General features: G+C 50.9%; 1 protein-coding gene across 1 annotated transcript in view; it reads left to right on the top strand.

The window, feature by feature from the left end:
* Positions 1–27387, top strand: part of HMGXB3 (HMG-box containing 3) — a 50976-nt gene extending 23589 nt beyond the window's left edge. Inside the window, exons 8-20 of the mRNA XM_056124528.1 lie at positions 1869–2044; positions 2155–2246; positions 5912–6010; positions 7631–7780; positions 12605–12906; positions 13397–13524; positions 19417–19548; positions 19933–20117; positions 22660–22879; positions 24158–24291; positions 24675–24791; positions 25513–25722; positions 26372–27387. Of these exons, the coding sequence (XP_055980503.1) occupies positions 1869–2044; positions 2155–2246; positions 5912–6010; positions 7631–7780; positions 12605–12906; positions 13397–13524; positions 19417–19548; positions 19933–20117; positions 22660–22879; positions 24158–24291; positions 24675–24791; positions 25513–25722; positions 26372–26848 (2422 nt within the window). The 3' untranslated portion in view covers positions 26849–27387. The remainder of the gene's footprint in view (positions 1–1868; positions 2045–2154; positions 2247–5911; positions 6011–7630; positions 7781–12604; positions 12907–13396; positions 13525–19416; positions 19549–19932; positions 20118–22659; positions 22880–24157; positions 24292–24674; positions 24792–25512; positions 25723–26371) is intronic.
* Positions 27388–27443: the final 56 nt, after the last annotated feature.

The raw sequence follows: 27443 nt of genomic DNA, 5'->3' as shown, positions 1-27443 counted from the left end.
TGAGCAGAATCGATGAACAAAGGGAGGACAGTGCTCTACAGTCAGTGCTATTGTATGTTTCACCTTTTATGTTTTGTATCTTTGGGCAGTGCTCAGGTCTTACTTCTTCTGGCAGGCTTGGGGGCCCATAAGGAATGACGGGGATCAAATTCAGGTTGGCTACACATAAGGCAAACAACCTCCCTGCTGTCATATTGCTCCGACCCCAGAATTCAGGGTAGCGGTGCTCGTAGATCAACCCTAGGCCTTGTGCGCCTAGAGCATGTGCTGTGGCCAGAACTCAGTTCCTGTAGGGATATTATCCCTGGCTTCTATTGGACCTTGCGCGTAGTCACTTTCTGCATCTGATTTTCATTCTTCTCTGAAAAACCTTGTTTTTTTTTTTTTTTAAATAAAAAAACACTTCATACTGAAGTAGCCATATAGACTCCCAAAAACTGTGTGCACAACATACAAGCCAGTGCAGATCAGCACTTCCCTTTATGACTTGTTTTCCTCCCTGGTCACTCGGTTTGTTTTTTTATTCCTGGATCACAGCCAGTAGTGCTTGGGGACACCTAGCTCTGTGCTCTGGGGGGCTCCTGTGGGGCTTGGGGGATCATATGCAGTACAAGGCAAGTGCCTTAAGCTCTGTATTTCTCCATCCTGCACGGCCTTCTCTTTTTTAAAGACTCAGCTGACTTCTCATGGGCCAGGGTTGCTGAAGGCCTTGACTTGTCTATATCAGTGATTCTCGTTGGGGAGCAGTTTTAGCCTTGGAGCATTGCAGCAATGCTTAGACATTCAGGGATGTTACAGCTCGGACGGGGGTGGGCAGTGGTGAAAACCTTGCTCTTAACTCCAAGGGGCAGCCACCCAGGATGCCTTTGTGGCCCAGGTGTTAACAGTGCTGGGACTTCGAAATTCCAGTTTACACTGAAAAGATTTTACTGTTGTGCAGGAAGTCCTGGACAGTGTCATGGTTCAGGGTCAGCTGGGTAAGGCAGTACAGGCATCTCCCTTCTGTTCCTCTCTTCAGTCACCCATTTCCAAGGGTCAGTATTTCCAGCTCTGTTGCCAGAGATGATTGTAAGCTTATACAGATATATACATATTATTTACCCCTTTTTTAAAAACTACAAATTAGTATTCGATATGCCAAACACAGTAACAACAAAGTCTCCAATGGAGACGTTACTGGGCCCGCTCGAGCAAATCGACGATCAACGGGAGGGCCTTTACCTTTACCTTTTACAAATTAGTAGCATAACACTTAATAGTATCTTTCCCCCAGTGTATAAAAATCATTGTGTGCGCAGAGATAGGCAGCCGTGCACTTCATCCTGTCATTTGGGCACGTGACTGTGCTGTCACAGTGGGGCCTCCTGTGCCTCGGGCTCTGGGCTGAGCATTGACACGCCAGGGAATGAACACCGACTCAGCTCTTCATTATCTCCCACCAGGGGCCGGTGAGAGGCTGGCCCATTTTAATTGCTTGCTCTGATTACAGGCAGTTTGATGTTCCACCACAGGAGCTATAGGAATCCCGTACTGTAGGAACTGCTCTCTACTTCTGTCTTTTATGCATTTGGGAGGGGTGGTGGTGGGCGGAGCGTGGGCATACCTGGGAATGCTCAGGGATCGAACTTGGGGTCCACCACGTGCAAGGCCAGCACCCTACCTGCTGCATTATCACTCTGGCCCCCGTTTCTTTTAAAGTTTGTGTGTTAGGAACCTGAGATGAGCAGGAAAGTAAAGTGGCTTGCCTTGGGCCACAGAACTATGTAATGGCCCCTCTGCCTAACTAGTACATTACCATTTTAGTGAAGTGCTGCATGTAGATAGCACTCATCCTGAATTTCTTGAATTTTCCTTGTTGTGTTTTTCAGAGTTGACCCGCTCCCCTCGGGGCCAAGAGCCTCTGAGCTGAAAGGCAGAATGCGGGGCAAGCCCTCCTTACTGGCCGCAGCGAGACCCATGCGAGCGATCCTCCCAGCCCCAGCTAATGTGGGGCGAGGCAGCAGCATGGGACTGCCCAGGGCCAGGCAGGCCTTTCCCCTGAATGGTAAGGAAGGGACAGACCCCCAGAGGGCGGGCTGTTGAATGGGGAAGGGTGGAGGGGCCGAGGGAGACTCTGGGTGCGCTTGGGTCACATTGGGCTTCTGGTTGTCTCAGATAAGACTCCCTCTGTGAGGACTTGTGGCCTGAAGCCAAGCACTCTGAAGCAGCTGGGCCAGCCCGTCCGACAGCCTTCCAGCACCAGCGAGGTGAAGGTAAGCCCCAGGCTCGGCCCTAACTCTGAGAGGAGGCTGAGCATGGATGAGCTCACCGATTAAGTTACCTTTTCTTGTGCTTTTATTTTTGAGCCACACCCACAGTGCTCAGGGCTTATGCTCCTGACTCTGCTCAGGGCTCATTTCTGGGGGGCTTGCTCAGGGACTTGATGTGGTGCCAGGAGTGAATCTGGGTCAACCGCTTGCAAGGCCAGTGCCCTGCCTGCTGTACTCTCTCTCCATCCCATGTTCCCTTGTTTTTACTTAATTTCTTTTGTCATATGGTGGACACATATTTTTAAAGTTACATAGGAATCATTTATTTATTTTTTATTTTGGGTCACACCTGGCGACACTCAGGAGTTACTCCTGCCTCATGTACTCAGGAATCACTCCTGGCAGTGCTTGGGAGACCGTATGAGATGCCAGGGTGAGCCTGGGTTGGACACGTGGAACCTGGATACCCACTGTGCTATCACTCTGGCCCTAATACATGTTTTTTTAGTCAAAATAACATACATGGGTCTTACTCTTACTCTGCATTGATTTATAGATAACACAATTAATTTTAATGATAAAGCTATTAAGGATCTTATGGGTATCAAAATTTCATGTATTTAACCACATTTAATTTTAGATTTTTATTTTAAAAATCTTGTTGCCATATGTGTCTCGAACAATTATGATCAGAACCCTAAATCAGTACTTTTTCACTAGACTTATTTTTTTGCTTTTGGACTACACCCATGATGCAATGCTCAGAGATTATTCCTGGCTCTGCACCAAGGAATTACTTCTGGCAGTGCTCAAGGAACAAGACGGGATGCCGGGGATCAAGCCTGGGTCAGCCACGTGCAAGGCAAATGCACTACCTACCCACTGTACTAGCCAGCCCCTATATATAGCTACTTTGACATTTCCTATATCTAGTCTCAAAATGTTCATTTCAGTCCATTAATTTCATCATCCCTGAGTAGATTGTGGCCTGTGGTTGAAAAAATCCTATCATGAATCAAATTGGAATAGGAAATTGGCTTGCCTTCTCCCTTGCCACATGCTTCTAGGTCAGATAGTTTTCTTTTGCTAATTCCAATTTGTTCCCAACAATACCAGCTGACTTTTAGTAGAAGGCAGATTGGTTTGTCCTCCATATGCCGTGTCAGCCTGGCTGCTGTTGTGATCTCGGAGTAGAGAAGAACAGTGATCTACTCAGCCCATGCCTCCCATACCCCTCACTGGTGTAAACTCCCAGTCTTTGAAACTGTTTTTTTTTTTTTTTAAGTTGGCATCCTTAAGAGTTTGCTAAAAAATAAAAGGCTTTTACTGGTTTTAAACCAGTTACATTGACTCTTACACACCAAAGAGCAACTTTAATTTAGTATTAAAGAACAATCTTTAAATTCGAATGTTTTCTTTTTAATGATGTAAGTTATAATCATTTTCCTCAGAATATTTGAAAGTTTTATAGATCATGGTAGAAGGAGAAATGATCATCTTCCTCTGCAACATTTTGATCTTTCTATGGCACTCTACAGTGGATTCCTTAACACAGTAAATTTGGGAATGACTTGGGCGTCAATATGAGGGCCTCACATGCAAGCCAGATGCGCTGCTGCTGAGCTGACCCCTCCGCTAGAGAACAGGCTAAACTCCTTTTCATGGACCTCAGAGACCAGACACGACCTGGCTTCCTCCCTCTTCTTCACTGGGCTCTTGCCTCCTTCCCAAGTCTCCCCACAGGGCTGCCTCCTCCTGAGTTGTAAGCTTAGACTTATTTGTGCTTTTTGTTTTTAAGCCTTATTCCCTCTTGGTCCCCCTTGCTCCCCACTGCCTCAGTGCTGGGGTTTGAACCCTGGTTGCCTGCATGCAAGCCATGTGCTTGCCATTGGGATGCACCTGTGATGTTCAGGGGCTGCTCTTGGCTATGGTACTTGGGAGATGGTACTCTGGGTAGATATTGGGAACCTAAACAAACCCAGGCCTCCGGCATGCAAAGCATATTTCAGCCCTTCAGCCTATCTCTCATCTCCTCAAACCTTTATTTTTCTGCTTTTTGGTTCACACCCAGTGATGCTCAGGGGTTACTCCTGGCTCTGCACTCAGGAATTACTCCTGGTGATGCTCCGGGGACCATATGAAATGCTGAGGATTGAACCTGGGTCAACCACTTGCAGGACAAATGCCCTACCCAGTGTACTATCACTCCAGCCTCTCAAACCTTTGTTTAAAGAGATTTTCTTCTAATTTCCCTTACTGTGTAAGTCAGTGTTTCCCCCAGCAGGTGATCCTGGTTCTGTGGTGGGAGCAGGGTTGAGGGGAAGGAGTATGGGTAATAGTGGCTTTGGATACCAGGAGTGGGCACTGTTTTCACTTAAGGTTGATTTCCATGGGGGTGCTGAGTGTTTTTGTATTTCCTTCGCTGAAGTGGGGCGGTGAGTCAGGTATGTTCAGGAGCCTTGCTCTACTGGAGTGTGTGCCCCTGGACAGGCAGCCTATTTCTCCTGCTCATGTGATTCCAACCCCAAGGATGGTGCTCATGCCAAATGTGTTGTGTGAATGAGGATGGCCGTGGCATCTGTAGTAGTATTTGAACTCATGTCTTCGAATGTAAGGGCTGGAGCAATGTGGCACAGCGGGTAGGGCGCTTGCCTTGCACGCAGCCGACACGGCCAACCCGAGTTCGATTCGTCCGCTCCTCTTGGAGAGCCTGGCAAGCTACCGAGAGTATCTTGCCCTCGCAGCAAAGCCTGGCAAGCTACCCGTGAAGTATTCGATATGCCAAACATAGTAACAAGTCTCACAATGGAGACATCACTGCGCCCGCTCAAGCAAATTGATGAACAATGGGAGGACAGTGATAGTCATGTCACTTTCAATCCTGTATGTTTTTTTCAATTAAACATTCTCAGAGTGAGGAGTATAATGACCTTCTTGCCAGTTATTGAGCACCCCAGACAGGGCTTAGGGAGGGGAGAGCTTTGGATCTTCCATTTTGCCTTGGGCCAATTCTCAGGTGCCCCCCTTTATCATCATCGCCGGACCAGTGGTCAGTGGGAGAGCAGATGGCCACTGTCTATAGGTTTTCCTGGAATGAGACACTGTCTGCTGTGCTAGTTGAAAGGCAGAGGGGGAATGAAAGGGTTGAGAGGGAAGGAAAGGACGCAGAAACTGAATCCAGCCTGTTCACCTGTCGTCCTGTGGATGAGAATGATAAAGACATTACACTCTGGCTGGCTTTTGCCAACTGTTTAGCAGGTGCAGATGTTCAGTTCTTCTCCTCAGTCAGAATTGGAAGCAAGGGACCAAAAAGCACAAGGTTGAACTCAGTACAAGACTTTATCTAGGAAAGCGAAAGGAAGGGAGAGTAAGGCTCCCAGGTCATGGGCATGGTACCCCAGCAGGGCTCCCTGGATCCTGTTATTGTGGAGAGCTCTTAGATGCTTTCTGACTTGCAGGTCGCAAGTGTGCAGTGCAGAGCATGTGATCCCAGGGCTTTAAAGTGATAGTCATGGCGGGTGATGCTTCCTGGTATCCTAGAGGACTCCTGGGGTGTAGTTCTGTACCCTGGGAGACTATTTTCCTCAAGCTATTGCGAGGCATAGGACTTCAGAAATTTGACTACCGTTGAAAACCACTAACTAATTTGTTCTGATCCACAGCTACCAAATGTCCCAGCCAATAGGACATCTCAGGTGAAAGTTGTGGAGGTCAAGCCTGATGTGTTCCCTCCATACAAGTACAGCTGCACGGTCACGCTGGTAAGTGCAGCCAGGAGTAAGAGGAAGGGGTCGAGTGTATGTGTGTGTGTGTTTATTTTTTTGTGGTGCCGGAACCCTTGGCCTCACATGTGCAAGGCAAATAGTTAACTCCTGAGCTGTACCCCAGCCTGGTAATCTCTCCGAACACCCTCACTGAAAGAAATGAGAGCCTCTGACAGCTGCTGGGCCCGCGGCTTTCCCAGGTGAGCTCTGTAAAGTGCAGGCAGCTGAGATGGGAGCTCCTTGGATGCTATAAAGATGAGAATCTAGCCCAGGTTTTTTTTGTTTGTTTATTTTTGTCTTGACTGCGGTGGACATATCACTCCAAGACAGTGCCCGGGGTGGAAGGACAACTCGCTGAACTGCGGACAGCTGGGCCAGCAGTTCCACTGTAGGGCTGGGAATGCTGTGCCAGAAACCTCCCGGGTCACACCAGTGATGCTGGGCCGTCTCCTGGCCTTCCCTTCCGTGGCCTCGATGTCTCTGAGCTTCAAGAGTGTTTGGGGAGCTGGAGAAAGAGTACAGTGGGGTGGGGGAGTGGGTAGAGGGAGGGGGGGCTGGAGCAGTAGCACAGCAGGTAGGGCGTTTGTTTTGCACGCGGCTGACCCGGGTTTGATTCCCAGCATCCCATCTGGTCCCCTGAGCACCGCCAGGAGTAATTCCTGAGTACAGAGCCAGGGGTAACCCCTGTGCATCGCTGGGTGTGACCCAAAAAGAAAACAAAACAGAAAAAGAGTACAGTGGATAGGGCACTTGCCTTGCAAGCAGCCAATCCAGATTCCATCTCTTCTAGCATCCCATATGGTTCTTTAAGCCTGCCATGAGTTGATCCGTGAGCACCACCAAGTGTGGTCTAAGAACAGAACCCAAAAAAAAACTGTTTGGGGAATGTTGTGTTTTTCTTAAGAGTCCTGTTCAGTGTTAGTGTATTAGTGGGTTGGAGATAAGTAAAGCACTTTACTTTGTTCAGCGTGCATTTTTCACCAACCGCCCTCCCACTTTTTTTCTATAAAAGATACTAACACTCTAATACACAGATGTGTGATGCCACGTCATCCTTTAGTGGCATGGAGCAGAGGTGGAGAGACCTGCATGCTGTGTCACCTGGGCAAGGCTCTCTCCTGGCCTGTTTTCTCATCTGTGAAAGTTAGATCTCACCTTGGGGTTTTTCTTCCCCTTAACATACATCCTCTAATTATTGGCTTTTTGTTTGGGGGTTGGGGGTACACCTGGCAGTGCTCAGGGTTATTTCTGCCTTTGAACTCAAGAATTACTTGTGGTGCTTGGGGGAACTGTGTGGGGTGTCAGGGTTAGAACCTGGGTCAGCTCATGAAAGGCAGTGTCCTATCTTTATTCCGGTCATTCCAGTCCAGCCAGTTAAATATTTATTTAATTCACTTTTTTCACAGATGGGGAAAGACTTGCCAATATTGATACAGGCTGTGTTAAGAGTGAAAGAAAATAACTGTAGAAAGGGGATCTTGCATAAAGGCTCCATGGAAGTTAGTGTAAATGTATGTGGCTTGGGAATCGCTTTTCCTTGATTTATTGATCCTCGTCGTCCTGGTGCATGGCTCTGCCGAGGTGCACCTGAGTTGAATGTTGGTCTTCCCTTTTCAGGATTTAGGCCTGGCTACATCGAGAGGCCGGGGGAAGTGCAAGAATCCTTCTTGTAGCTACGTCTACACCAACAGGCACAAACCGCGGGTCTGTCCCAGCTGTGGCTTTAACCTCGCCAAAGACCGGACTGAGAAAACCACCAAGGCTCTTGTGAGTTTCCTCCCCACACACTTCCCCTGCCTGGGTTTCGTAGAAATCAAAGGAAATGAAAGGATATTTTTTAGGGTGTGGAAGCAGTTGGGCACCACGGCTGGGCCCGGCTCACTTCTGAGCCTGCCTTCTCTCTGCACCTCCTCATTGCTCAGCTGTTCCAGTCAACCAGATACTTTGGTCTCTGACGCTCTTCTTGCCCCCCAGATCTAAAGCTCCTTGAGCAAGAGATTGGCAGCAGGTTTGGGGAGAGAAAGATGTGAGGGCTTCATCCTTTTATCTTTGAGGCCTTTGGGAGACCAGTAACTAGTCCTCTGACCAATAGTTCTAAACTGACAGCATGGGGCTTTATAAAACAAATTGCTCTTTAGTTTTTTTTACTTAAAGAACTGTGATTTACAAAGTTATTCATAGTTAAGTCTTAGGCATGCAATATTCCAACACCAATCCTACCACCAGTGACTAACTCCCTCCCCCCACCAGTGTTCCCATGCTCCCTCACACACACCCCCACCCGCCCACCCACCCACCCCTTGACAGGCACATTTCAAAGTTCAGTGGTTGAATCTCAGATCTCATGTTCTTAGAGTTGTTGTGTCTGTACTCTGGATACACTGCTGTGCCCCCCTCCCGCATCACCAGTGTACCCGAGGCCCCACCCCTGATCCCCCGTTGCTTCCCTTTCTCAATCTCATTCCTTCTCTGTCCTTTGGGGTCTAGGCATCCACTCTTACTACGTTACATTTTCTCATCTCGTTATTCTGTATTCCACAGATCAGTGAGATCATCTTGTATTTATCCACTTTCTGGCTTATTTCACTCAACACGGTATCTTCCAGTTCCAACCAGGTGGCAGCAAAGTTCATGATTTCATCATTCCTTGCAGCTGCATAGTATTCCATTGTGTATTTGTACCACATCTTCATAATCCATGCAGAAACAGATACCAAGTAGCTTATAGGGCTTTTTTAAAATTTGCCTCTGGCAGTCTTAGCTAAGCTATTCTCTGAAATTAGACCAAACTATTTGAATAGTAAGTTTCACTTGACTTGGTAGGGCTTGTGTTTTATTACTAAAAACCAGGAGAGGGAGAATTTTCTGAGGTTCTCTGGATTTCCATGTATGTGTCTTGCAGCGGGGTTGGAGGTAGGCAGGGCAAGCAGGGAGGGGCTTCCTGTGATTCTCAGCCAGGCCTGATGATTCGGTGTAAGGGCCTGATTTTGCTGTGAGGTACCTTTGGTGCTAGAGATTACCCAGGTTAGCCCTCCAGGGCTGTTCCTGGTGGTGCTTGGGATGCTGGGGATTAAACTGGAGTTGGCCACGTTCAGGACATGTGCCTCAAACCCATACTCTGCGGCCCCAAGGCTTGTTTGGTTTGGTTTTTGAACCAGATTTGGCACTACTAAGGCTCGGTGCTTGTGTTTGAACCCCGGGTTTCTGCCTGCAGAGTGTGCGATCCTCCCCTTGGAGCTGTCCTCACTTTGATGCTGGGGGCAAACCCAGGGGCTCGGGTATGCGAGGCATCCACTCCACCAGCTGAGCCCCCTTTAAAAAGTGAACAGGATAAGGGTCTGGGAAGGAATGTTAGTGCTTTGCCCTGCAGGGCAGAGGGTGGCACCTAGAACAAGTCAGGAAGCCACGGTGGAGTCTGGCTTGGGAAAATCCCAATTGGCCCTTTTAAAATGGGCAGGACTGGGGAGTGGTATCAGCGAGGACAAACGAGGGAATGCAGAGAAAGGGAATTGGCTAGTGAAGGGGTAGAGGGTATAGTGAGTGAAGAAAGGCTCTTCCCCAGGCCCATCCTGGAGGTCTTCAATACAGCTGTGCTTTCATTGGCTTGCTTTGGCGGCCACACTGGGGGACACAGATGCTCCAGGTTTGGTGCTGGGGGGTTAATCAAAGCAGTGTCAGTGAACAAACATGCCCCATGAAGCTATTTCTTGGGATCTCTGGGCAGTTTGGAAGTCCCGGGAATGTACTTGATCTCCAGGTCTGTGTCCATGCCTGGAATCATGCTTTGAGCGTGTGAGAAAGGGGGTGAACAAAAGTTTGTAACTCGTGCCTTAGTGAGAAAATAGCAGAACTGGAGAGGGGCGGGGAGGCCCCTGGATCAGGAGCACAGTGAGGGAAGGTGGCAGAGTGGATTAGGTTCACATATATTATTGTCTAGACTGTGAACTTTGGGAGAATTAAGGTTCAAGAGACCTGTAAACCCTTGAGAGTGCACATGGAGGGGTCCCAGGCTCCTGGCGCTGCCCTCTGAGCAGGGTGCCTCCTCCAGACCTCAGCGGTCTGCTCTTAAGAGTGCCCCATACCAACGCACCCCATCTCGTGCCGGCCAGTGCAGCCAGCCGTGTCCCCTCCATCTGCTAACATGCAGGCCTGTGAGTGGTATCGGGGTGAAACTTGATTTCTGCGTGGGTAACAGACCCTTTGAACATTCATTCCTTTATTTCATTGTAGATGAAGCTGTGACATAAGATACGGAAACGGAGATTGGCCCTTATGTCTGGGATAATGAAGTCACTTTGCAGGCCAGGCAGAAATTGTCTTGCCAATTGATTTCAGTTTCTATTTATATTCATTCTTTTATGTATATTCCTCACTTTAGCTGGAAACCTCATCCCTCTAGTATGATAATGTCCAGACATTCCTTTGCTCTTCTGCATCCTAAATTTTAGAGAAGTAAAATGTAACATTCCCACAAAACTAGTGTCAGAAAACCAGACCCTTGTGTGTTGCTCTTTGGAGCCCCCTCCTGGCCTTGTGTTTCATTTGCACTCTGTCTTTGGCTTCAGACTGCTTCTCTCTGAGCTAGAATCGCCTCGATTCCCTCCCATTTTCCATTTGTGGCTTAGAACCGAAGGATAGTTATTCTTGGTTGCTTGCCTTCCAGCTCTGTGATTCAGCATAACCCTAGCTGGCGATTTGTGACCTTCGTTCTGTTTCTCTGAAGCATCAGGTGAAAGCCTGGCATAGACTTTTGAAAATACAAAAAGCACTGGGATGACGACCTCTTCCGTTTAGGTGCTTCAAGGAGCAGGACAAGGCCAGCAGTAGTAGTTGGCATTAGTTGGCATGCTTCGGGCCTTGTGCTGGTATTAAAAATCAGCAACTAAGCCAGGGCAGTTTGCAGGAAGGAGATGGCAAGACAGTTCTGCAGGGAAGGAGTGACCGCTGGGCTTGCTTCCTTGGTGCGAGATCAGTAGGGGCCTCCACTGAATAGCACCTTCAGGGAAGGACTTGTTTCTCGGGTGTATTTTTTTTTTTTAAGTTTTATTGAATCACCATGAGAAGAGTCACAAAGCCTTTCAGTTTAAGTCTCGGTCGGTCATACAATGATCAAACGCCCATCCCTTTACCAGTGCACATTTTCCACCACCAGGAACCCCAGTATACCCTTCCTCCCACCCACCTCCACCTGTGTGGCAGATTTTCACTTTACTCTCTCGCTACGTTGATCACATTCAGTATTATGACAAAAGACCCAACAGTATTATTTGAGATTTTCCCCAACATTCAGACCTGCCAAAAAGACCTCATTAGATCATTTGTTTTCTGTTGCTGATTATGAAGAGCATATGATATAGTGTGGCTGCAATAGTGGCCACATGATTTTAGATTTCTGATATTTTAGTAATAAGCCTAGAGGGATTACTGCCAAAAGCCCCTTGTTTCTGAGATTGGTTTGTGTGCCTCTGGGATCATGGTCGTTCAGGAGCCGGAGGAGGCATTTGTGGGTAGCAACCAGGGGCCTTGTCAGGGCTGGGGAGCAGGGCCGGTTCCACCCCCCATCCCATGAGGCCCCGCGTGCCTTGTCAATGCAGTCTCATACCTGGCTGTCCATTAGGCGCTAAAAGATGGAGGCCACCGTGCTGCCACCACAAGGGGGGACAGGCGGAGGGACAAACATGGGGTGTATTTCTGAACTTTGTTCCTAAAATCCTCTTAACTGCTATCAGAGTTTTCTTGTTCCCAGAAGCCACCAAGTACTGAAGGTAAAGGTTTATTTATCTGTTGTAATGACCATTCATAGAAATTCGACCATCCCTAGAGTTTTCTTTGCATACCAGGTGCTGTGCTAAGTCCTTTGCGTGTAAGAGCTCTTATTCCCTGTTCAGCTTCCCCCCCGCCCCCGCTTTTTGAGTCACATCCAGCGATGCTCAGTGGTTACTCCTCTCTCTGCACTCAGGAATTACTCCTGGAGATTCTTGAGGGACATATGGGATGCTGGGGTTTGAACCTGGGTCAGCCGCATGTAAGGCACACTCTCTTCCTGCTGTACTATTGCTCTGACCCCTGTACAGCTTTTTTTTTGATCCTCCCTTTTATAGGGGAGAAAGTTGAGGTTTATTAGCAAGATAAAGTAAAGTTGCTTCGGGTCACACATAAATGGCATATCTGGTTTGGGGCCTAATCAGGCGGTGCTCAGGGGGTTACTCCTGATGAGCTCGTGGTGACCTGGATCGAGCCCAGGTTGGCTGTGTCCTAGGCAAGTGCTCTACATGCTGAATTATCTCTCCAGCCCTAAGAAGCATATCTGCCATCGAAGCTCATGTCTATTCTCCAGACTCTGTACCTGGAAATGGCGGCCAACTGTTGAATCTATAACGGGGAGATAAACTTGTACTACCAGATAAATTGGGTGCAGGAGAGAGAAAGCACATGATGTAAATTGCACAAATCTGCAAAGTAGCTAAGCTAGTTTGAAAATGGTGTCCCAGGTCTCAGCCATAGACCTTCGGCCATGCATAGCCTGTCATCCTTCATCCGAGGCTGACTCTTTGTGCCTACGTGTTGGTGACAGATGCCCTCTCTTCCCAGGAGGCGAGCGCCCCCCTCCCAGAGGTGCTGAGTGCCACAGAGCCCCTGAGTGCCACCCAGAGGGAGATCCAGCGCCAGTCCACGCTGCAGCTGCTGCGCAAGGTCCTGCAGATCCCTGAGAACGAGTCAGAGCTGGCTGAGGTCTTCGCCTTGATTCACGAGCTCAACAGCTCTAGGCTCATCCTGTCCAACGTGAGTGAGGAGACGGTCACCATCGAGCAGACCTCTTGGTCGAATTACTATGAGTCTCCGTCCACGCAGTGCCTTCTCTGTAGCAGCCCATTATTCAAAGGGGGACAAAAGTAAGCACCCCTTTCAGACTTTCCTGCCTCCAGCCCCCCTGTCTTCCATGGCTGACACTGCCTCTTTCTTCAAGTGACTTTAAAGCTATAGTCTTTGAAGATGCTATTCTGGTTGGTTATTTTTTTTTCTGAAGTTTCTTTTATATTTTCACTGTTGTTAAATATAAAATGATACTAAGTTGTTTTCTGTTACTTCTGTTGAAAATGACCAGAAGTTAGTGTCACCAGTGTAGGAATTAGTATGTCTGGTTGAACATCCCAGCATCCTTCATGGATTTGGGAATTTGGTGGGAGTGGTCAGGTAAGGGAATGAGTCATGTTGCCCACAGGTGGGGGTGCCTACTGGACAGCCAAGTTGCAGCCCCTTTGCATAATGTCTCCAGAATTTACCATTGAGTGCTATGCCCTGGAACTGCATTATTAAGAGGTTGATTTCCTCCTTCTTTCCCCCTTTTTTTTTTTTGGTTACTGGTGATGTTTTTGGTACTAGCTCCCTGGCCGGGCCCCAGGAGTGCTGGCTGCTGACTGCCAGTCGGTTGCAGGTGGTGACTGCCCAGGTGAAGATGTGTCTGAACCCCCACTGTCTGGCCCTGCACAGCTTCATGGACATTTATACAGGTGGGTGCCTGCCTCCCCCGAGCTCCGAGCAGGCCAGAACACAACTCTGCGTGTCAGGACTTCTCTGAGTACTGGGCCTTCTCTCAGGGGGGCAGGGGCTCTTGAGGAAGAGGCTTTTTTTGTTGTTGTCTTTCCTTTTCTATCCTTTCCTTTTCTAGAATATCTCAGCCACAGAATATTTACTTCTTAATAATTAGGGCTCCTGGGCTGGAGCGATAGTACAGCAGGTAGGGCATTTGCCTTGCATGCAGCATCCCAGATGGTCCTCCCAGCACTGTCAGGAGTAATTCCTGAATGCAGAGCCAGGAGTAACAGTTGAATATCGCTGCATTTGACCCCAAAAAGCAAAAAAAAAAGGAGGGGGGTTCCTTTGGGACCAGAGAGATAGTATGGCAACAGAGGCATTTGCCTTGCATGAAGCTGACCCGAGCTTGATTCCTGGAACACACCCACAGGGGGTCACTGGGAGAGACTTTTTCTTTCTCGTTTTTTCTTTTTTGAATTTTTAAAAAATTTTTATTAGTGAAACACCATGAAGTACAGTTGTGGACTTAGAAATTTTTGTGCTTGGGTTTCACTTATACAACGATCGAGTACCCATCCCTCCACCAGTGCCCATTTCCCACCACTGATCCCAGTGTACTGGGAGGGACTCCTGAGCACCGCTGAGTGTGACCCCAAAACCAATTAAAAAAAAAAAAAGAATTCGGACTCTTTTCTAGAATCCTAAACGTAAAGGTAACACCTTTCTCCAGCCCAGGTTGGTAGCATTAAGTTGAGAGAGCATGGGGTGGGGGGGCCCGACATGGCCCAGCCGATGTGTCTACCTCAGTACCCTGGGTGTGAGCAAGTAGCCGAAGTGCACATGGGCCATGCCACCCAGGGCCCAGGTATCCAGGTGTGGTTTCCTTCCTGTGCCCACCGGCCCCCACTTCCTCCATTTTTACCTGTGTGCACCCTCGTGGAGAGACGCTGCTGTCTGTGCCTCTTTGTGAGGAAACTGGGAAATGCAGGCAAGTGGAGGGAGTCAACTCCCAGGCAGCAGTGAACCTCTTGTGATGCGATGAGCACTTGGTGCTGAGCCCTCCAGCGTCAGCTCTCTTGACTCCTGTGAAGATATGCTGAGGGTGGATCCTCCCAGGGTTCTGGGTGTGTGCAGCTCTGGTAGAGTGCTTGTGTGTGTACAGATTGTGCTGCTAGTGAGCCACGCTCCTTGTCCTGGGATGTGCTTTTAAATTTAGAAGTGTTATTGTGGGCATCTCCTGTGTCAGCAGGTGGAGAAATATATGGGCACTTTTCAGGTGTGCGGCTGTCCATTTTATAGTCCTCGAGCCTTTGTGTGCAACCTGAATGATTTCCTGTAGGCGAACACTCACAGGTGGCTGCTACTCACCCTTTCCTGCCTCTTCTTTCATCAGTGTCAGACACTGTATGAATTTGAATCTTGAGTTTTATGTTTAGAATTTGACTGAAGGTGGTTGTTTATGCTTCGTGTTTAAAACCATTCAGTGCCTTGTTTTGAATTCATGCTTTTGCTGTAAGAGCAGCTGGGCCTTCCCTGAACATTCTTTTATGTTGTCCCTTTGTAATCAGACCCATCCCCGACACAGAGCCTCTGGCGACCATTTGATCTGTTTTCTCTCCCTGTGGTTTTATCTTGACAGTGTCATTAACTGCAATTACAGTATATCACAGCCATTTCTTTCACGAGACAAAGTACCTTTGAATTCTCCCCCATGTTTATGTTTTAGTCATTTGTTCTCTTGTTGAAGCATGTTTGGCCTGACAGTGTTGAGCAGCCTGGAAGAAGCTGTGGCAAACATTTGTGTACAGACTTTTGTGTGGACGTAAATGTCTCTTGGATAAGCACTTCAGAGTCAGATTGTGGGCCCATGCGATGTTTATGTTTAATTCTGTAAGAAATTGCCGAACCCCGTAACCAAGTGTCTGTGCCGGTCAGCGTTTCCTCTGACGTGTAGAATCCCAGAGAATGCTCCACTGGCAGCTTTTGGTAGTGCCTGAGGTTTTGTTCCCCTTCTAACATGTGTATGCAGCTTGAACTTACTGTTTTCTCGATGACTAATGATGTTGAACATCTTTCCCTTGTTTTATTTGCCCTTTGGATGGACTTTGGTGACGTGTCCATTCGCATCATTGACTCATTGAAGCGAGTTTGGTCTGAATGATGATACTGAGAATTCTTTTTATAATCTTGATATATATTTAAGTCCTTTGGCAGACAGGGGATCTGCAAATATTTTCTAGTGGTCTATGGTTTGTCCTCATTCTTGACAGAATCTTCATAAGCAGTTACTTTACTCCTGGCTGTGTGCTCAGGGGTCATTGTATAATCGAAATGGTTTTGAGCTGCATCGACCTCATGTTTTGAGGCAGATAACTTAATTCCTGTAGTTTCCTTGGCCCCGAGTGATTGTTCTGAATGAGAGTAGCAACCTGTTTGTTCATTTCTCGTCCAGGGACCATTTTTGATGTATCTGAGATCTCTTCATCTTGATGAGTATTTTTCTTGCTTTTCTAAAAATATTAACAATTTTATTATTTAAATTTATCTATTTTGAACTTATTTTGTGGAAAGTCTGAGATCTATGCAATTTTTGAAACGTATTTTTTTATTGATTCCTATTTTATTTTATTTTTAGGAATGTTTATTGAGACACCATGATTTACAAAGTCGTTCATAGAGTTGTTTTATGCATACGATGTTCCAACAATAATCGCACCATCAGTGTCCCCTTTCTGCCACCATAATATCCCTAGGTTCCCCTCCCACTCCCCAGTCTGGCACTTTGGCAGTTATATAACAAATTCATCTCCCATTTCTTGGTCCAATAAAACTTAGAGGAATGGAAAATAGAATTATCAAAAAAAGTTAATTTGTGATGAGTAATTGTTATTATTATTCTTTTTTTCCTTAGAGCCGGGTAGTGATACATATATATATATATATCTTTGTTTTTTTTTTTATTATTATTAGTGAAACACCATGAGGTACAGTTGTAGATTTACAATTTTTTGTGCTTGGGTTTCGATTATACAATGATCAAATACCCATCCTTCCACCAGTGCCCATTTTCCACCACCATGGATAATATCCCCCCCACCCCCATCCCCCGCATCCCACCCTGCCTCTGTGGCAAGGCAATCCCTTGTGTTCTCTCTCTTCTTTTGGGTGTTGTGGTCTGCAAAAGAGGCATTGAGTGGCAAACATGTTTGAAACGTATTTTTTTCCATAGAATTTCCTTTGCACCTTGTTGAAAAATCAAACATATATGATCAAACAAATTTGATCATGTTCTTGTAGCTTTCTTTTTTTTTGTTTTGGGGGGGGAGGTTTGGGTAACCCCAAACCATGCTCAGGGCATACTCCTGGCTCTGTGCTCAGGAGTGACTCCTGGTAGTGCTCAGGAACCATGTGTGGTTCTGGGGATGAAATGTAAGGCAAGTTCCTTCATGCAAGTTCCTTCAGACTTGTGGGCCTTTTATTTGGGGGATGGAGGTCTAGTTTTTAACCTTTCCCCGCCTCCATCGGTCGTGATATCCGATGGCTTGCAGCCCGGGCTGTTGTGCTGTTGGCTCCTGGCTGCCTGCTTGGTGGAAGTGTATGTAACAGCACACTCGGTTACTGGAGCTTGCGTTACTGCCTCGGCGCACTTGAACTCACTGCTGTGACCGCCCTTGCCTGTGCGGTCACAGCAGGATGACAGGGAGGCCGGGAAGGGTGTGCACATCTACCCCTGAGCAGTCCTGGCTTCTTGAGGCACTATTTCTTCTGCATTTTGTTTTTCCTTTTTTTGTTTTTGAACCGTACCTGGTGGTGGTGCTCAGGGGTTATACCTGGCACTGTGTTCAGGGATCGCTCCTGGTGCTTTTCCAGGGACCACATGGAATTGCTGGGTTGGCCACATGCAAGGCAAGCACCCTCATGTTCTGGCCCTTGGCTCTGTTTCTCCACTATTCTGTCGCACTAATTGATATTTCTTCTTTTATGTTGCCTTGATTATTATCACGGATCACGGTCCTCCCGTTCATCGATTTGCTCGAGTGGGCCTAGTAATGTCTCCATCGTGAGACTTGTTGTTACTGTGTTTGGCATATTGAATGCATCACGGGTAGTTTGCCAGGCTCTTGCCGTGCGGGCGAGATACTCTCCATAGCTTGTAAGGCAAACACCCTACTGCTGTACTATCGCTCCAGCCCTTGATTATTCTAACTTTTTTAAAAAGTAGTTTACGTTTTATTAGATTTTGTCTTGGTGTTTCTAGCTGTCAGCATATAGGGCTTCCACACACTTCGTGGTAGTGTTTCCTGTTGATGAACTGCTGAGGGCTTAGTGCCGCTGCTCCGGTCACAGGAGTTTTGTCTGGTGACTTAAGCTAGTGATCTTGCTAAACTCATTTGCGCTAAGAACTTTTTGTAGCTGGTATTAAAATGTCTTAACAGTTTGTCAATTTGACAGGTAGTAAAAGCTGGTATATCATCTCGAAATTTATAGTATTTTTTGCTTACTAGGAAAATTGTATATATTCTTTTCTCATTATTTTATTTTTTTTAGAGGTGGGGGACCACCCACACCTGGGAGATCTCAGGGCTCTGTACTCAGGGTCACTCCTGGTGGACCCAGGGGACCATATGGGATGCCAGGGATGGAACTTGAGTCTGCCATTTTCAAGGCAAATTGCTGTACTTGCTGTACTTCTTCTCCAGGCCTTCTTTTGAGAATTTATTTTGTGAGCATTTTCATTCTTCTCTGAGGTATTTCTTTGACAGAGTTCTACCCCAGTTTCTCAGCTGTCTTCTTAAATTTATGTTCTTTTTCTAGACACGAAAGGATTTCTCTGTCTTTAATTTTAAGGGCCAGAGAGATAGATAGTACAGCAGGTAAAGGAATTGCCACGCACATGGCCAATTCTGGTTTGATCCCCAGAACCACATGTGGTTTCTCAAGCACTGCCAGAAGTGATACTTGAACACAGGAGTAAGGAGTAAGCCCTAAGCACAACTGGGTGTCAACCATCACTTCCTCCCCCGCAAAAAAAAAAAAAAAAGTTCTTTTTAATCTAGAGCTTCTCCCTTATAGTTTCAAACCTCCTTCTTTGGTATAATGTTTTGAAGGTCCTTCCCTACTGTATTCTTGCTTTTGCAAATGTGAAAACCTCCCACTTTGATTTTTCTTAGCTTTACTGAATTTCCTTGCCACTGAGCCTTTTACCCCAGAATTGGAACGAAAGGTGGAAGTGACACCTTTGGCCCTGATTGAGCTGGGTCACAGAGAAAGGCTTTTGGGGAAGTGGGGGTGGGGGTGGCACATCCAGTGATGAGCAGGGGTAATTCCTGGCTCTGCACTCAGGAATTATTTGTGGCAGTGCTTGGGGGAACCATATGGGGTGCCAGGGATTGGACCCGGGTCAGGCAAGGCAAGGGCCACCCCTGTACTGTCTCTCCAGCCCCAAGAGGTCTTTTTTTATTTAGTAATGCTTCTTCTATACAGATTTCATTTAAAAAGAAAGACATAGTGTATTGTGGATTATTTCCAAAGCATTTAGAGCAGAGGATCCCACACTCATTTGGTTTGCCCTCCTTACCTCCCTGGAACTGTGCCTCCTTTATGTGAGCAAACAGAAAGCACCTCCCAATTGCACACAAGGCTATTCCTGTCCCCTGGACCTTTGCCGCACCCCCGGGGGTGGGTGTGGAGGCAGGAACTCTGGGGAACATGATTTGAAAGTCTGCTATGCTTTGCAGTGAAATAGCTTTCTGCTTTTGAGTTTGCGTGTTTTGTTCCCCAGCGGGCAGACGTGTAGTTTGCTCCTGGTGCTTTGCCGCCGTGGCTGATGCTCCAGAGCATTGCCCTGGTGCTTCTTTGATGTGCAGGTCTTTTTAATGTGGGGAACAAGCTGCTGGTGAGCCTGGACCTGCTTTTTGCAATCCGAAACCAGATCAAGCTGGGCGAGGACCCCCGCGTGTCCATCAACGCTGTGCTGAAGTCGGTGCAGGAACAGACAGGTAAAAGGTGGTCCTCTGCACCCCAGACTGTGTCCTTGGGTTGGAAGCTCACATCTCCACATCTTGGGAGAGGAGAGTGTTTGATTCGAGAAGGAGTCAGTCCCAGTTCGTGGGTGAACTTCCTTTGAATGTCACAGATGCCCAGTTAAGCCACGGCAGGCATGCATCTTTGGACTCTCGAGGAGAGATTAGAGCTATACAGTACAGCCACAGAAACGCGCTTCCCAGCGACCTTTGGGGTCGCTACCCCACCCCTGGGCCTTGACCCCCACGTCACCTGGGAGGAACAGGGTGGCAGAGCTGCAGCCCCTGCTGGCCATTGAGGTCCCAGTGGCCTCGGGGCCCTCGCCGGCACCTCTCACCGCTCTTGCCCTCTCCTTCCAGAGAAGACCCTGAGCCCTGAGGAGTCGAGGCAGCTGCAGGAGCTGCTCTGTAATGGCTACTGGGCCTTCGAGTGCCTCACTGTCCGGGACTACAATGACATGATCTGTGGCATCTGCGGCGTGGCCCCCAAGGTGGAGATGGCCCAGAGGAGCGAAGAGAACGTGCTGGCACTGAGGAGTGTGGAGGTGAGCGCCGCCCAGCCGCCTGTACAGGGCTCCTCGCAGCCCCCATGGAGCAGACTGGGAGGGCCACGCAGCCTTTTCTGGCCACGGCTGGGGAGGGGTCATTTGTTCCTCATCTAGCTGACGTACTGAACGTTTAGCTCGTCGGAAGTGGTGGTAAACAACACGCAGTGGTGGTACTGCACATGAACTGGTTTGAGGAGACGGGAAGCAAGTATTCTATGTGTGTTGTAAAATTACAGTGAACTAATTGAAGAACCAGAGTAGCAGTGGTGGAAGGGGGAGTTCCCGTGTGGTAGCTGGCTGGGCTCAGAGAAGGCCCTACTGCCCCAGTGCCATTTGGGAAGAAAGCTGAAGGCCCTGTGACTCGTGGGGGCAGTGTTCTGGCGGAGGAGACGTGTGAGCCCGAGGGGTGGACTTGTTGGGCCTGGCGAGGAGCAGAATGAAAGCCCGTGTAGCTGGTGTGTGGGCCTCAGGGAGAGGAGTGGGGTAGGAGGGTCGCCAGCACCATGCCAGGTGCTCTGCAGCCGTGGGCGGGCCTCCCCGCACACCAGCCAAGCGGAGTGACAGAAGTGCTAAAGGAAATAGTGGCCTGCTCCGACTTACACTCATAACCAGCAGCGTTCACACAAGATCACAGATGCTATCTATGGATTCCTGTGGTAATTCTCATAAATGGTCAACAAGTTGTGATTTCAAGCTTAGGAGAAGATGAATCAAAAATGGGTGTATTTCTCTGCTCATTGTTTGAGATGATACAACCTTGAAGACAAAACCAGGCATGACCTGGGAGGTCATGGTCAGGCGGCCAGTGTCCGGGGATTCTGGTGGCCTTGCTCTGCTCTTTGTTTCGTAGTTTAGAGTGTTAGAACTTAGGTCTTTGGTTTCTCCTTACCTTTTATTCCCCCTTCTCCCTTTGGTTTTTGGGCCATACCTGGAGGTGCTCAGGGCTCACTCATGCACTCTTCTTTGGGTGGGAGGGAGGGAGGAAGGGAGGGAGGGAGGGAGGGAGGGAGGGAGGGAGGGAGGGAGGGAGTATGCAGGTGTCACTGGCCTGCTGACCACCCCTTTTCCGCCTGGCTTGTGACAGTGGCCCTGGGGGCTGGTGCCTAGCACATACTTACCTGGCATTTCTTGTCCCTTGTTTGTGGAGAGTGTGAGCGCGGTAGCCCTGGACACGTGGGTGATAGCGCACATCAGTGTGTGGGCAGAGTCTTTGGAGAGCCGTGGTTCTTGTACTCGACAAGTGTAAAACCACTGCAGGCAGCACTTCTCAGCTGTCTTAGCTACGTGCTTACTGGCCTCACCCACTGGTTTCTGGTTCATTAGACCTGGAAGGTGCTGGCAGGTATCCAGGACCCGTCTTTGAGAAGCACTCACCTGAGAAATTATTCCGGATGTTGATTGTTCTTCTCTTTGATTGTTCTTCTCTTGTTGTTGTCGTGGCTCAAGGCTGAGCACACTTGGCTGTAGTAGACCAGAGCTCACCCCCTTGCTGGCATGCCCGGGATCCCAGATGGCACTGCTGCCTTCATCGCGCTTGACATGTGGGGCAGTGCCCGAGGTCCAGCTCATGATCTCCTGCGCAGTGGCCCGGGCCACCAGGAATCTTGTTTCTGGTCTAGGTTTTTGGGCCACATTGGGCGATGCTCAGGAGTTATCCTGGCCCTGTACTCAGGAATTACTCCTGGTGGGGCTCAGGGGACCTTATGGGATACTGGGGATCGAACTTCAATCATCTGCGTGTCAGGCAAATGCCCCAGCCTCCATTTTTAGTTGGGGGGGGGGGCATACCTGGTTCTGCCCAGAACTTACTCCTGGCAGTTCTCAGGGGACTATGATTCAACCCAGCTTGGCCGCATACAAAACAAGCATCGAACCCCCTGTACTGTCTTTCTGGCCCCACTCAGAATGTTTTTAATATGCACACGTAGGATGCCTGGCATCATGAAAACAGACCTGTATGCTTGGGTGTCCTGCAGCTGAGTGGTAGCCCTCAGCACTAAGTGATCTGTGGCTCTGAGGAGACCACGAGATGGATGCAGTGTAAGGGCTCCAGAGAGGGTCTGCAGGAAGGAAGATGGAATCATAAAATGCTAGATGCTTACACCAGATGTGTAAATGTCGCATGAGGGAGAGTTGATGGGAGGGGGTAGGGGGAGCGATGAGGACTTGGAATCTGGATAAAATGTTACTCAATTTCATGCTATCATTTCCTATCAGCCTGTTATCACAGATTAGGACTTGGTGTTTGGAACTCAAGCCTTGCCCACACTCTGGCTCTGTCCCTGCTACAGTGGTGTCACCTCCTTGGGAGTAGGAGAGAGAGTTCCCCCACCCAGCAGGGAGCAGTGGGCCCTCACGTGAAGGCTCCTCTTTCCTGCCAAGGCAGAGGCGTCACCAGTACAGGGATAGGGTGGCCTGGAGCTGGGGGACTATGGAAGATGCCCCACCCAGGTTCCAGGTGTCGGGCAGCCCCACTGTCTGCTGTTGCTCTTCTGTGGATTCTGCAGCTTAGACTTTTCCGTCCTGACCCTTTGTTTAGTTCACCTGGCCTGAATTCTTGAGCTCCAGTGAGGTCAATGTGGAGGACTTCTGGGCCACAATGGAGACCGAGGCGATTGAGCAGGTGGCCTTCCCCACCAGCATCCCCATCACCAAGTTTGATGCGTCTGTCATCGCCCCCTTCTTCCCACCACTCATGCGAGGGGCCGTGGTCGTCAACACGGAGAGAGACAAGGACCCGGATGTGCAGCCAGCACCAGGTAAGGCCCTCCCTTCTCGTGGCCAGCTGGGCTCAGGAGGGACTGTATAGAGTGTGGGGCGCTGACCAGGGTAAAGCCACACCACAGGAGAGGGTTCTCCTGGAAGCAGAGCAGCAGCCTGTGGCCAAGAGTCTGAGGCATGGAAGTCCTGGGGTTATGAAGAGCTGCTTGCCAGAGTGTCAGGGTGGAGCCACAGTCACTGGCAGCCTCTGGGCTACACGGCACTGACCCCCAGACGCCCTCCCAGAGAGGCTGGCCTCCAGCCCAGAGACTCGTGGATGAGCTTGGGGGAGCACTAGGTCCCTCGTGCCAGCCAGCTGTGCAGGTGTTCTGACGAGTGGCTGACAGCTCGAGGTGGAATCCCAGCTGTCACCCCCGGTGTCCCCTTTAATTACTGGGGCTGCTGCTTTCCCCACCTCAGATGACTGGACATCAAGAGTCACTGATCCCCATTTGCTTTTTGTTTTTTTTATTGCAACCCTCAGTAAGAGATAGGTTTTGATCATGATACCTGTATTAATCTGCACTTGTATGTGTATCTGGAACTGAAAACTTCCAGAGGACGGTATTTTTTCTTGGCAAGGGCAGAGTATGATTTTTAGGAACTTAACATGGTTCAGGGCTGGAGAGAGAGTATAGTGGGTAGGCACCGTCCTTGCACGCCACCAACACGGGTTTGATCTCTGACATCCCATGTGCACAGCCAGAGGTAGTCTAAAAATCAAAAAAGAACTTAATGAGGGGCTAGAGAGAGAGTACAGGGGTTAAGGTCATGCCTTGTGTTTGGCCAGCCTGGCTCAGTTCCTTTTAAGCACAGAGCCGGGAGACAGCCCCGCGCACCTCAGTGTGGCCCGCTCTCCCCTCCCACAAAGGACCTCGTGTCATGGCTCACGCGAGGCAGACATGCCTCCACACTGGTGCCCACCCAGCACTTCGCTGCTTTAAAGCTCAGGAATTGCTCTTGTAGGCCCCTTAGAGGATGAGGTGAGCTCGGAACTTAGCACGGAGCATTCCCTTCGCAAGGGAGAGGTAGCTCTTCTCTCACACCCTAGTGAGCAGCCGAGCCCTGGCTTCTGACACCCTCGCCAGGCTGGAGGCGCATCATTTTGGACTCCTTTGTGTGGCTTCTCTGCTGCTCACCCAGGAATGTTCTAGGACATAATGGCAGGTCTGAGCCTTCAGAGGACAGGGCCTTGGGCTGTGACCACACCCGCTGGGCAGGGGGGAGCCCGGGGCTGGCCACAGTACGCGGCCGACTCAGTGCCGGGCCGTTTGCAGGAGACGGCGGCGCCCTGGTGCGGCTGCTGCAGGAGGGCAGCTGCCGGCTGGAGGAGCTCGGCTCCTACGACGAGGAGCACCTGCGGGGGCTGCTGCGCCGGTGTGCCATTCCCTTCACGGCCCAGGACTCCAAGGTGGGCTTCCCCGGGGCGGGGGAGGGGTGGGCGTGGGCCTGCACTCAGGAGTCCTGGCTTCCCCTTGGCAACGTGGCGCTCGCCTGCGGCCTGCTCCTGCCGTGGCGTCGGGGAGGGGGCCAGTGCCCACACTTTAGCGTGCGCCCGAGACTGCCCTCTGCCGAGAGGCTGCTGTGCTGTCTTGGAAACTGTCTGCTGCCGTCTGGAGGGGAGAGCTCTGGCTGGAGCAGCCCGGCGGACGCTGGAGCTTTTTGCTTCTGTGAGCCTGGGCCTCCTGTCCCCGAGCACGGGGCTGACTGTGACTGGTGATCTTGGCTTTGGATAAAGCAAGGGCTGGCTCGGTGCTCTCGGTCCCCCTCGGTGACCTTCTCCTTCTGCCCCAGGACCAGCTCTGCGTCTCTTTGCTGGCCCTCTACAAATCTGTCCAGAATGGAGCCAGAGCCACACAGCCACCGCCCCACCTCACAGGGGGTAAGATCTACAAGGTGTGCCCCCACCAGGTAAGAGGATGGCAGGATGGATCCCTGGGCAGGTGGGGGTCAGGGACGCCCTTCGGGATCATCCGCTCCGGCCATCCCCGATCTCAGCGGGGGGATAAGAACTCCGAGGAGCTAGTAGCAGGGCAGCTGAACCCTGTGCCGGCCCCAAGGAGGAGTGGGAAGGAATATCCTCGCAGCAGCGAGAGTGGCCACGGTCATGGAAGTCTGGAGACCAGAGGGGAGGCTTGGCTTTACTGAGGTTGGGTGGGGAACCCACCCGTTGGGCACCCTGGGTAGGCGGGCCGTGATCTGTTCCGGGCTCCTGGAAGGCCGTGAGCCAGGTGAGACGGTATGAGACCAAACGGGCTAAGACCGGGGTTTACGTGTGCGGGGAGTCAGCCAGGCCTCCCTCTCTCAGAGAGGAGCGGCAGCCTAGGGAGCCCCCAGCCGGGAGGGCGTGCTCAGAGGGTCCTGCCCATGGGGTGGCATACAGACAGCCCAGAGCCAGGAGCCTGAGCACTGTGCAGGGAGGGCACAGCCCAGGGCTGCTCCAGCACAGGTCTGGGTGGCGAGAAGGGTGCCAGCAGGCCTAGGTGGGGGTGCGAGCCTGCTTCTGTTTCTCCCTTGGGGCAGGGGTGAGCTGGCGCCCTGGCTTAGTCAGAGCAGGAGGGAAGTGGGCTCTCACTCCAGCTGCAGGAGGAGCCCCACAGAGCTCCCCTCACCCACCGTCCTTGTGTCCCAGGTGGTGTGTGGCTCCAAGTACCTCGTTCGGGGTGAGAGCGCCCTGGACCACGTGGACCTGCTTGCCTCCTCACGCCACTGGCCCCCTGTCTACGTGGTGGACATGGCCGCCCCGGTGGCCCTGTGTGCCGAGCTCTGCTACCCGGAGCTGACAAACCAGATGTGGGGGAGGAACCAGGGCTGCTTCTCCAGCCCCACGGAGCCGCCTGTGGTGAGTCCCCTTCGGGGGGGGGGGGGGGGGGCGTTTCTACAGAACAGGCGGCCTCAGCCCACACCCACCATGCCCTGCTGCCTGGAACCTTCGTCCCTTTTCCCCACTTCTCTTTGCCTCCATGCCCTGGAACCAGCATTTCCCTGCAGATTTACTGACTAGTGGGCCCTGCCTGGGACCATGGCATGTCACAGCTATGTGCCTGGGGTGTCCCAGCACAGCCTTCTGGGAGCCACAGGGCTCCTGCCAGCTAGGCATAAGACTCTGCTGGTGCTGTAGTCTCTGGACACACTGTCACGCCCATGTCCTGCACCGGCCCTGGCTGAGCTTTGACCTGGACTGCCATGTGACTGTCCACCCGCAGGCACAGGGCTAAGAGACCTGGGTAACCTGCTCCTTTCCCCAAAAAGTAGGTTCTGGACAGAGGCAGTGCCCTCTGAGGCACGCCAGGAAGAAGCAGCTGGTGCTGCTCACCTGGCCTTATACTGGGCCCTGGGGCTCCAGGACCACGGGCTGAGCCCCGGGGGAGGTGCTCCTTGGTGCTCCCCCTCGTCCCTGACACAGGAAACTTGGCGCTCAGTGACCTTAAGGTTTAAGCCAGCCTGCCCCGGCCTCCCTTCATAGCTGCTTCTCCGCTTCTCTCTCCTAGAATGTGTCCTGCCCAGAGCTCCTGGACCAGCACTATGCTGTGGACATGGCGGACACAGAGCACTCGGTCCAGCACCCGGTCACCAAGACCACTGCCCGGCGCATAGTGCACGCAGGCACCCCACCCGGCCCTGCTGACCCCAGTGCCGGACACCACTCCTTGACCCTGTGCCCCGAGCTGGCTCCTTATGCCGCCATCCTGGCCTCCATCGCGGACAGCAAGCCCAGCAGCGTCCGCCAGCGGCCCATCGCCTTCGACAATGCCACCCACTATTACCTCTACAACCGCCTCCTGGACTTCCTCACCAGCCGTGAGATCGTCAACCGGCAGATCCACGACATCGTGCAGAGCTGCCAGCCGGGCGAGGTGGTCATCAGAGACACCCTCTACCGCCTAGGGGTGGCTCAGATCAAGACTGAAGCTGAGGAGGAGGAGGGGGAGGAGGCGGCGGCGGCGGTAGCGACCGCGGCTGAGTAGCCTCGCGCTGTGGGACAGCACATCTCTGAAGCCATAGTGAGGCCTGGCGGGGTGGCCGGTGTGGGCCCTCCGATGCCGGGACTGACCAAAGAGCTTCCATCCCCCGGGCCCACAGCCTTGCTTCCACATCCCTAGGGTCGGGGGAGGCGCCGGGAGCCTGCTGGGGCTCCTCTGCAGAGGGAGGGCAGTCTAGGGGCCCCGGGCTGACTGCGGGGCAGGCGGGAGAGGGGTGCTGGAGACTCCCCGGGTGCTGTGGGCCCGGCTTCTCCCAGAGGAGGGGTGTGATTCTCTCCTGCTGTTCCGGACTGTCCTCCGCCCTGCCCCCTTCCGCGGGCCTGTGCCGTCCACCCGGTGGCTGGAGGAAACGTTCCCTTCCGTGAAGGGGAAGCAGACAGGGTGGGACGGGAACGCGGGGCTGCTCGGTGCCTGCGGTTTGCCAGGGCGCAGGAAGCGGCTGTGACTTAATTTATTGAGGGGAGCAGAGTCAGTGGCTTTTCCCCTCCCTCTTCCCCTGACGAGAATAAAAGTTTATTAACTGCTCTGTGGAGCCCCGTGGCCTGCGAGGCAGTGTGGGTGCGTGGTAGACGGAGGAGGC

The sequence above is a fragment of the Sorex fumeus genome, unplaced genomic scaffold (genome assembly GCF_029834395.1).
Source record: "Sorex fumeus unplaced genomic scaffold, SorFum_2.1 ptg000051l, whole genome shotgun sequence".
NCBI classification, from domain to species: Eukaryota; Metazoa; Chordata; class Mammalia; order Eulipotyphla; family Soricidae; genus Sorex; species Sorex fumeus.
This window is presented reverse-complemented; position numbering and strand designations above follow the sequence as displayed.